Source organism: Hoplias malabaricus, chromosome 14, assembly GCF_029633855.1.
Source record: "Hoplias malabaricus isolate fHopMal1 chromosome 14, fHopMal1.hap1, whole genome shotgun sequence".
Classification (NCBI taxonomy): Eukaryota; Metazoa; Chordata; class Actinopteri; order Characiformes; family Erythrinidae; genus Hoplias; species Hoplias malabaricus.
The window spans coordinates 39,824,787-39,835,843 of NC_089813.1; the positions used below are offsets into that span (position 1 = coordinate 39,824,787).

Consider the following 11,057-nt stretch of genomic DNA (forward strand, 5'->3'; position numbering starts at 1 on the left):
CATACACATTGATATGAGATACATTCAGGCCAATAGGGCTGCGTTCACGTTACACTCTAATTCTTCAGTTCTGATTTTTACTCTGATGTGATTTGGTGGTCCCTTCAGCCTGGTAATGTGAACGTAGCCCAGGTGTCGGTGTGATGTCTGTTTTTTTAACCTGATGTGGGGTGGTGTTCACTGCTGTGTGACAGATCCGAGCACAGTGAGGTTTAAGAACAGCACTCAGACCTTTAACTTGACCGACCCGGTGTACCCGGTTCCGGTGACCCGGACCCCGAGCCAGGAGAACTCCAGCGTGAACTGGAGAATCCGGAACTCCTCTCGTCTGAACCAGACTGGACAGGTCCGATTCTCCCCGGGAGACACAGAGAAAATCATCAGCATCGACGCCCGTCCGAACCAGAATCCCAAACCCGAGACCTTCGATGTGGAACTGTTCGACCCCAGCCCCAGCACCACCATCTTAGACAGGAAGACCACTCAAGTCAACGTCATCAACAGAGGTCGGATTTCTCCTTCAAAGTAGCATGTAGCATGTAGCATGTAGCATAATTTATGGTGTAGTATAAGTGTAGGCTACATTTGGAGGCACTAGGAAATCTAGACTTTGCAAAACAGCTAATGTGTCTCAGTAAAAGTGCACCTAAACAAAAATAACTACTAATATTACAATCTTGACTCCAAAAACATCTGAGGATGAAACAGCAGCTAGCACCATCACTGTACAAACAGAGAGAAATGATACTGTCACTATGGCAATGGCCACCTTCATTATGCGCATATATTACTGGCAAAATGTAAACACAGAATTCACATTTTTGCTTTGGACACAGAGTAAATGATCTAATCTTCCATTGTTTGAAATTCCAGGAGATATGAAGCAGTTCACCTCAGCTCCTGCCCCTCAGCTCTCCTCCCCCAGCGGGAGACTCCCACCCCCCAGCAACATCGAACCCACACCCACTGGCCCCAAAAACATCCGTCTGAACTGGAACCCCCAGCCCGGTGCCAAGGGATACAAGGTAAGACCACCAGGGGGCAACAGCAAATTCAAAATTAAAATACGCAACTGGCCTAAACTTACATAAGCTAATTGATAATGGGTAATACATAAGCTAATTACTTATGGGTAATACATATGCTTATTGCTAATGAATAATGCACATGCTAATTGCTAATGGATAATGCACATGCTATTTGCTAATAGATAATACATATGCTAATTGTTAATGGCTACTACATATGCTAATTACTAGTTAGTGCTAGGAGACATTTGTTCTTTTATTACTACACTGGCACCTAGGGGCCTTGATGTGTCAGAGATGGTGTATTAAACCTATTTTAAATATGGGTACCTGCATGTGGGGGACCCTCTCCTTGGAGTATATACGGGTTCACTCAGGAATAAAGCAGTCTGATTTCTCATTTCACAAAAGCTTCACTTTATAGAAAACACTATAATAATAAAAATAATAATAATAATCACTTTTAAAGACATAGATCACTCTGTGTTCAGGTGAAGTACTGGATTTACGGAGACCCCGAGGCTGATGGTCAGGTGCTGGATGTGAAGACTCCTCAGGCTGAGCTGACTAATCTCTATCCGTACTGCGATTACGAGATGAGAGTGTGTTCCTACAACTCTCAGGGAGACGGAGACTACAGCGACATCGTCCAGTGCCAGACCCTCGAGGATGGTCAGTAAATCATTAGTCTTTGAAAGCAATACACTTCTGACGTCCTGCTCTGATTTAGCAGCTCATTAAAGAGTCCCATATCCAGAATGCTACCTGCTACATGCTAATGGTAACACGACTGTGCACAGAAGTGATGTCTGAGTGAATGGAAGCAACGGTGGATAGCCCTAAATATCTCCTTTTTTTTTTGTTAATATTTTCTCTGCAGTGCCCAGTGAACCCGGACGCTTGGCCTTCAATGTGATTGGTCCAACTGTCACTCAGCTGAGCTGGGCGGAGCCTGCGGAAACCAATGGTGTCATCACAGAGTACGAGGTCATCTACACGCCCATCAATGAGGACAGCAGTGAGTCTGAGTTACTGTAAATACACTAAACGTTCAGTCTGTGTCACTGGGATAATAACAACTTCTTTTCAGAGCATGAAAATGTAGGGCATTGCTTTAACCGCACTGAGAGGAGATCATTTATAGTCTGTTGTTTGGTTTTATGTTAAACTTTTATTAGCATTATTGACCACAAAATGGATTAATGCACTGCAAAAACATCACAGAAATATTTGATTCAATCATTGGTTTAATTAATCTTTCTCACTGCAACCTTTCAGATGAACAAACTGAATTACAGGTGATTTAAAAACTAGTTATTCCCACTTTACAATGTCCACAGGGCAGTTAAGATCTTGTTATGCCCCTCCACACACTTCACAGTCTGAATACAACTGTTCTGTAACATCTGGCCAAACACACATCAGTCTGAGTGGCTCCAGTGGAGAGAGAAGGAATTACAGGGCTGTCCTGGCTCTGGTTCTGCACAGAAACCCCATTTTAAGAGCCCACTTGAGGGCCTCAGAAACACCTGAGAAGGGTCAGATGTCGCCAGAGGTCACTGTTTGGGTCAAGTTCCATTTGCCAAAGTTAGCAAGCTGTTTTCCATAAAACCTGAATCTGTCTGCACTGTGCAGCATTTTATTTTATAAAATAATATTTGTTTTATGTGATTATAGCTTCCAATTAACAGATACTAACTGGTAGAGAGAGAGAGAGATGCTCACTCTACCATTTAAGCATCATTCTAGCTCTGATTCTGTTTTTGTTTTGGTGATTTCCTGGCCACGCATAACAGAAACTTACTCACTAAATGGATCTGCTTCCTCCTTATCTAGAACCGATTGGCCCCTCTAAGAAGGTGAAGATTGATAACCCGAAAAAGCGCATGCTGCTGATCGAGAACCTGCAGCCTTCCCAGACGTACTGTTATAAAGTGCGTGCCAGTAACAAAGTGGGCTGGGGTCCGTACAGAGATGCCACCATCAATCTGGCAAGCCAGCCTCACAGACCCATGTCCAGTAAGTGTGTTCAGAGAGAAAATAACAAGAGTGGGAGGAGAAGGGGTGGAGGAAGGTCTATGTTTTTTGTCACAGGATGCTGAAGTTGGGGAGTGTTTATAGGGTGTGGACTGTGTTAGAGGTGGAGCTTGAAGTGAGATTAAATCCTAACTGTAAATGTTAATTGTAGGTGTTTTTGATGAAAGGGCAGGTTTTCACTCTCAGGAATTCACCCCTGAATCTTGAATTTTGGTTGACTAGTATTCTGACTGATTTTGTGCTCATTCCCACTGTCCTGTAGTTCCCATTATTCCTGATATTCCGATCGTGGATGCAGAGGGTGGTGAAGAGTATGACAGTTTCCTGATGTACAGTAACGATGTCCTGCGCTCTCCCACGGCCAGCTCCAGACCCAGCGTCTCTGACCTCACGTCCGAGGGTAGGGACTACACCTCACTCTCAGGACATTCCTAAACCTCTACATTACAGAATTCCAAAATGAATGTATAAGTTAGCTTAGCTGTGTTTGCTGAAGTGATCCAGGAGTCAGAAGTAGATATGTATACACCCGAAAAAGTTTTGACAAGAAGGTTGACCCCAGATTGGGAGCCTAGCTTTGACTCCTAATTTGGTAAATCTTTGGTCAGATTTTATAATGTAAAGCTTCTGAATACAATGCTGAAATCCAACCCTGAACTGTTCTGCTCTTTTGCTTTTATGTACTTAGAGGTGTAACGAAATTCCCAGACTCTGTTCCCAGTACAATGTCTTTTCTGGTTTAGATGACAAGTCTGCATTTAGTCTTCATTTTAAAGCTCTTTGACTAATACAGTCTCTTGCTTAAAGAAGGCTTCCTCTCATTCCTGCTTTGCCCGATTGTCATCACTAACCTTACGTTGCTCGACCGTCCTCCCTGCTTTGCTTGCTTCCCCCCACATGAACTCCAAAGGCAAACGTTGGAAGCATGTTAAGCTAGTGGGTTCCGACCTGGATCTCCGCACGGTGTCCTGGAGACTGCCTGCAGAGGTCATTCCCCATCGCCTGAGCTCCAGCACCGAAAGCAGTGATGACCTGCCGCCAGCAAGACATTTACAGACCCCTTGTCCAGGTGACCGTTTCCAGATCCATCAGCGAGGTGGCCATATCCAGAACCCACATCAAGGTGGCAATATCCAGATCCTTCAGCAAGGTGAAGACCCAAACAATGTCCCCCCACCTGCTAGAGCGCATGCAAGACTGCCCTATCGCCACTCTGCTAGCATGCACTGCTAGCTATCCCTCTTTGTTGTGGATAGCTAGCTTACCTTGAATTGCTGCTACTGTGCTTTTGGTTGGTTTCAAGTGGACTCCTCTTCACTCTACCATAACTGGTGATCAAGAAAGAATTCAGTGACTTTGGTGGGTTTGCGCTCTCAGCCGAGAGAAACTGCTAACACTGTTGCTAGCCACACAGCCGCCACTGCTGCTGCTACAGTTGCCTTTGGAGAATGAAGCTTTAGTCTTGGAACTGAAGACTCTAGGAGCTGAAATCATGGTCAACTTACTAAGATATCCCTATTCCTAAGCTTTTAAAATGTAGTCCTTTACCTTGCATAGTGATAACACTAGATGTTGTTTTTCTTGTCTGTGCATCTACAGAACAGCTGATAAATGGAAAATGGGATCAGAAGTTCTTATTCCCAGGAGGAAGTGGTTCCTTAACACGCAACATCAGCTCTTCTTCCACCAATTACAGCATCTCACCTCGCCCAGGAATCGCCAATCAAACAATGGAGACCACAACAACATATATATCTGGAAAAGGTGAATCTTGAAACTTTGAGGGGCTGAGTCTGAGCTGAACATTGATTCTCTTAGATGAAAATTCTGGTGAAGTCTTAATTCTTTTAAATATATATCCTAGTCAAGTGCTGAGTCTCTGAAATGGGAGGACAGGTCACTGAGTCTTTGAGGTGGGAGTTTAGGTTAGAACCTAAGACTCTGAAGTAGTTTGGGTCAGGTCCAGAGTCTCTGAGGTAAGAGTCCTAGTCAAGTCCAGAGTCTCTGAGGTAAGAGACTTAATCAAGTCCAGAGTGTCTGAGGTAAGAGTCCTAGTCAATTCCTAGTCCTAATGTAGAACCTAAGACTCTGATGAAGTAGTTTGGGTCAGGTCCAGTGTCTCTGAGGTAAGAGTCCTAGTCAAGTCCAGAGTCTCTGGGGTAAGAGTCTTAATCAAGTGCAGAGTCTCAGGGGTAAGAGTCCTAGTCAAGTGCAGAGTCTCTGGGGTAAGAGTCTTAGTCAAGTGCAGAGTCTCTGGGGTAAGAGTCTTAGTCAAGTGCAGAGTCTCTGGGGTAAGAGTCTTAATCAAGTGCAGAGTCTCTGGGGTAAGAGTCTTAGTCAAGTCCAGAGTCTCTGGGGTAAGAGTCTTAGTCAAGTTCAGAGTCTCTGGGGTAAGAGTCTTAGTCAAGTCCAGAGTCTCTGGGGTAAGAGTCTTAGTCAAGCCCAGAGTCTCTTGGGTAAGAGTCTTAGTCAAGTCCAGAGTCTCTGGGGTAAGAGTCTTAGTCAAGTCCAGAGTCTCTGGGGTAAGAGTCTTAATCAAATCCAGAGTCTCTGGGGTAAGAGTCTTAATCAAGTCTAGAGTCTTTGAAATGAGAGTGTAACATCTTCCAAATCTGAGTCAAACTTCAGGTCTCTAAGATGGGTGTCTTAAGCAAGTCTCAAACCCCTCGAGCTCATGTCTGAGTCAAGTTTTGACAAGCAATGGACATTTTTGATACATGGATGTTTTTCTTAGGCTGAAACCTTAAATCTTGTATCTATGTCGAATCTTGAGTCAGGTTCAGGTTAAGTCTGAGTAAGTCTGTTTGAGTCAGAGTTGCTGGCTTGAGATTGAAAGTGTATTATCCATGCAATATTTGAAGTTTTTATAGTGTCATGACAGTAACTAGTTACTAGTTCACTAGACACTTAAGGATTTACTTACAGTTAAGGATAACTGAGCAATATTTGGGGTTCCTTTTCAGGAGGATCTATGCCGCGCAGACATGACATTCAGATGAGTGGTGGACTCCACACAGAGGACGTGATCTTGAGGAAACGCTCTGAAAACAGAGGCTACTATGACAATGACGGCATTAGAGACTCCATCGTGATGGGAGACTTGACCAGCGGGTTTTCTGAATTTCTGTCCGGTAAGTCCAAACTTAGACGAGCTGATGCTAGGTGTTTGTGTCCATGCTTGAGCTTAAAGGCATAGTTAACTGTCTGAAGCAGGTGTAACAGCTTGTGGCAGGAACCTGTGGCTAACTGTCGCTCAATTTCTCATTGTCTCCTCTCGTTCTAACGTTCCCACATTCTGCTGCATGTCTGTCTCTGCCTTGTGCTACACTTCACTACCATGGCCTGCGGGGGTGCTCTTTCAGGCAACTCTAGCTTCAGCCAGACTACATCTACCAGCTACAGCCTGAGCTCCAACCTGCACAATCATTCGGAAGACATCACAGACGCTCTGCAGAACCTGGACAGGGTTCTTCAGGGTGAGTGTACCTAGAACCAACCAATGCCAGCTGTGGATTTTGTGTTCTAGCAAAATAAAAACTGGATTGGTTGATGAGTAATTTGAAAAAGTGGTAGAGAAATAAACAAAGAAAGAACGCTGGAGGAGCAACTGTCCACAAACTGTTGTTGAAGCTGATTACTGAACATGAGCATGTTTTGGTCCCAGATACACGGTTCCCTCCTGGCGTTCCTGAAACTCCGAGTCGCTTGGTGTTCTCAGCTCTTGGACCTACGGCACTGAAGGTCAGCTGGCAGGAACCCCACTGTGAGAACCCTGTGCTCGGGTACTGCGTTCTCTACCAACTTCTCAACGGAGGTCAGTAGAAGCACTGGTCAGTTGGAATAATTTTCCTATCTTTAGTCCTTCACTCAGGGAGTGGACTTTTTCCGTGCAGGTGATATGAAGCGGCTGGACATTCAGAATCCAGGCCAGAATTCCGTGGTGGTCCAGGATCTTCTTCCGAATCAGTCGTACCTGTTCAAGGTGAAGGCTCAGAGTCAGGAGGGCTGGGGCCCGGAGAGGGAGGGGGTGATCACCATCGAGTCCACGGTCGACCCCAAGAGCCCCCTCAGCCCACTGCCAGGTGAGGATGTAATTTATATGATTCCAATCATAACATCTCATCTCCTGAAGGGGGCAGTGTTGCAGTGGCTTTTTTTTTTTTTTTTTACAAGGATTGAATTCTCAAACTAATTTTGAAGTTATATTACCATAGTAACCATAGGGAAAACAACCAGTGAGCAACTCCTTAGTAACCACTTGGGCTAACATAGCAGCTTACTGTCTACACCCTGGCAACCACATTTGATGCCATTGCAACTGCCTAGCAACCACCTGTTTATATCATAACTGCCTTTTAACACAATAACAATCATCAGTGATGCCATAGTAACTGCCTGGCAGCTCCCTAGCAACTGCCTATACACACCATAAAAACTAAATAGGATACCATAGCAACAGCCTACCAACATTCTAGCAATCACCTATGATATAATTGCAAATGCTTATTAACAACCGCCTGTATATACCATAGCAACCACCTTTCATCACCCTAGCAACCATCTATGATGCCATGGTATTTGCCAATCAACTCCCAATCAACCACCTATAAACACTCTAACAATCATCTAGGATACCACAGCAACAGCTTAGCAACTGCCACGCAAAATCCTATCAACCACTTGAGTCCGCAGCACTCTCCTAGGATACCAGAGCGAAGTAAAATAATGTCTGGCAGTTCTTTTTTAGTAAACCAGTGTTCCTGGGGGAAGCGGCTCTGTGTGAAATATTCTCTACTGTTTTGCCCACGAATGTATTTATTTAAATTATTTGTTTGTTTGTTTCTCTATAGGATCCTCGTTTACGCTCAGCACTCCGAGCGCTCCCGGTCCTCTGGTTTTCTCTGCTCTGAGTCCCGAGACGCTGCAGCTGTGTTGGGACGAGCCCCGGAAGCCGAACGGAGAGATCCTTGGATACGTGGTCACCTGCCAGCAGCTCCACGGGGGAGGTGTGTGCCACAGAGCGACCGCAGGTTTATTACGTGTGGGCTTGTGTATCTGTGGTGTGAATGTGGTTTGTCTGTGTGTTTTTCAGGAGACCTGCGCTCCTTTCAGGTCAGCGGGAACTCGGCCACGTCTCTAACCGTCTCCGACCTCAGAGAGAACGTCCCGTACAAGTTTAAAGTCCAGGCCCAAACCACACAGGGCTTCGGCCCCGAGAGAGAGGGCATCATCACCATCGAGTCCCAGGATGCAGGTAAACACACACACACACACACAGTAAACACAATATACACGCTATACACATCTTGTAACACATGTGAAAGCACACACAGTACTTTGGTAATATAGGTATTACAGTGTAATGTTTTTGTTTGTTTGTTTGTTGTTTACAGGGTCGATGGGTCAGTACAGCACTCAGCAGTCTATGACGAGGAGAGAAGTGTTCAACCTTCCAGCACAAACCACAACACACACCAGCAACACCATGTTCTCAGAGCCCTTCATTACACCAGGTACACACACACACACACACACACACCCTTCATTTCAAGAAAATGTTGTTTATCTAAGCTCCAGTGTTTGTCACTAATATGTGTGTGTGTGTGTGTTTAAGAGGGTATAATGATGTCGAGTCGTCAGGTCACCCAGCACACGGAGGTGAGCGGAAGTTTGGTGCGGCAGGTGGAGCTTGTGCAGAGAGGAATGACCTCCAGCACCACCAAGAGGCTGGAGAAGCAGTACTACGAAGCCTGAGCTCACAAATCACACACACACACACACACAGAAAATACACCAAATAAACACACAGTAAACACAGAGTAAATAATAAGCAAATACACTCTAAACACAGTAAATAAATGAACTGTACCCTGAGAAATAAATGAAAACATAAAAGACAAGGTCCACATTAAATTCACATCAAACATGAGCTGAATCAGCATTAAATAAACACACTCCTGCAGGACACCACATCGTCCAGAACAGCGGCGCTCTCACGGTCAGCGCGGCCTGGACACACTCCAGCTGCAGAAAGCTTTAGCATTAGCCAGTTAGCCTTGTGCCTAATCACCTCCAGTGTCAAACACACAGCAGCTGCGTTTAGTGAAAAGAACCGGGTCGGTTTTAATGTGATTTACACAGTGTCCCCAAACCTTGAGCTTTTTTCCAAGAATCAGAGCTGTCTACACTATAATATAAATATTATTTTGCTGATTAACACTGATAATACCTTACACACTCTTCACATCTTTTTTAATGTAAACAAAAACAAGTATTTAAATGTTTTAGTCTCTGATCGATTTGTGCCAATACTGTTTGTACGGTGCAGTGTGCTGAGCTACTGGACAGTGTTCGCTTTGAGGAAATACGTCATTATCCACTTTTCGGTTGTTTTCTCTCAATGTCTTTTTTATATTTCTTTGTTGTTTTTGTTGCTTTTGGAGATGACACATTTATTCTCGAGTTTTATTTAAAGGCAGCCTTCAGAGAGACTTCGTAACACACACAAACACCTCCAACGCCCTCACAGAGTCACCCCTGTGTACGCACACACAGCTGATTCCCAAGATAACAGGTTTGTATAAGAAAGTCATTACTTTATAAATGTTGTTCTGTTCACTTCAAGAACACTATCCATCAATTCTGTAAAAGATTATGAAGACCCCAAGCTCAGCAAGTGCCTGTACATACAACATCAACCACAGGAAAGAGCCTTAGCAACTACCTGGAACACCACAGCTATCAACCTAGAAATCCATAGCAACAAACTAGCAACTACCTGGAACACTACAGCTATCTCAACCTGTAAAACCATAGCAACAAACTAGCAACTACCTGGAATACCTTAGCAACCATGTACCCACTACACGGAAAACCACACCAACCGTTTATTAATGTCTTGGAAAAAATAGCAACCACTCGGGAAAATCTACCAACTGTTGAAATACCACAACAACAACAACAACAGTCCAGATTAGTGTCCTCCACCAGGACAAACCCTAGCCGTGACCTAAAATAAAAACATCCTCCTCTAAAGGAGTACAGCGGCGGTGGGTTTGTGACCGTGTGTGTGTTTGTAAAGTCTCTGTGTTCTGCCTTTAATAGAGTTGTCTTAGTTTTTTATTAATGCACCAAATACAATCTGTCCCAGCATTTCAGCTTCAGATCTTCAGTATTTACATCTTTCACAGACGCTCCTCAGATCAGCACTAACACTGAGACTGTACAGGACTGAGGTGTGTTTAGTAAATACATTAGTGACTGCTTGGTTTTGAACAGCACACACACACACACACACACACACACACACACAGGAACACCGCGGCTGAGGGAACAGTTAGTAATCTGCAGGTTTTCTTCATCTGTGACCAAAACACATTCTCACGTTTTCTTTTGTTATTTGGGTAAAGTTTTCTTTAAGAATTAAACACAGTTTCAAAAACATGGCTCTGATATAAAGAAAAGCACAGAATGCATCATAAACCATGGGAATTAATTACAAAATCCACACATTTAAAGAATAACATAAAAAGTGAGGAAGCAACCCCATGGTTTAAATAAAAGTGTATTTCACAGAAGTCAGGACTGATGCGTTTCTCTCCGGCTGTGACTCTGACGCTTTCAGAAATGTTACGCTTTGAATCCCACTTTGTTTCTCCATTTTATTGTTTGAGTTTTTATATTTTTAATGTTTGTATGAGTTCAGAATATTTGTCTCTGCTATGTTTTCATTTGATCTTCTTTACTTTTTAAGAAATAAGAGAATAACAGCTGAACATTTAGTCAAAACGTCTGTGGACTTTTACATTTAAATTGAAATAAAAGAGATCAAAGGATTGTGTCTATTTCTTTTATTAAAGAGATTGTGACGTAAAGCAAAGCACTGAATAATTACAATCATTTTTAATTATTGACTGAATTTACAGATTTGTTTTCATTATGAAAGGTGTTTTTAAAAAAACATTTCATAAAAAAGTTTTATCAATAAACAAA

At 43.6% G+C, this 11,057-nt stretch overlaps 1 protein-coding gene across 3 annotated transcripts in view; it reads left to right on the forward strand.

Moving 5' to 3' along the window:
* The window catches only part of itgb4 (integrin, beta 4), a 38,312-nt gene extending 27,419 nt beyond the window's left edge, over window positions 1-10,893 (forward strand). For 2 of the 3 annotated variants that reach the window (XM_066643727.1, XM_066643729.1), the window contains 15 exons: window positions 195-506; window positions 874-1,025; window positions 1,520-1,700; window positions 1,909-2,046; window positions 2,865-3,047; window positions 3,328-3,465; window positions 4,665-4,829; window positions 6,029-6,196; window positions 6,428-6,541; window positions 6,730-6,879; window positions 6,959-7,147; window positions 7,916-8,071; window positions 8,158-8,319; window positions 8,459-8,578; window positions 8,680-10,893. In XM_066643727.1, coding sequence (XP_066499824.1) covers window positions 195-506; window positions 874-1,025; window positions 1,520-1,700; window positions 1,909-2,046; window positions 2,865-3,047; window positions 3,328-3,465; window positions 4,665-4,829; window positions 6,029-6,196; window positions 6,428-6,541; window positions 6,730-6,879; window positions 6,959-7,147; window positions 7,916-8,071; window positions 8,158-8,319; window positions 8,459-8,578; window positions 8,680-8,819 — 2,468 coding nt within the window. In that variant the 3' untranslated portion in view covers window positions 8,820-10,893. The remainder of the gene's footprint in view (window positions 1-194; window positions 507-873; window positions 1,026-1,519; window positions 1,701-1,908; window positions 2,047-2,864; window positions 3,048-3,327; window positions 3,466-4,664; window positions 4,830-6,028; window positions 6,197-6,427; window positions 6,542-6,729; window positions 6,880-6,958; window positions 7,148-7,915; window positions 8,072-8,157; window positions 8,320-8,458; window positions 8,579-8,679) is intronic. The other variant, XM_066643728.1, reaches the window with a different exon arrangement.
* Window positions 10,894-11,057: the final 164 nt, after the last annotated feature.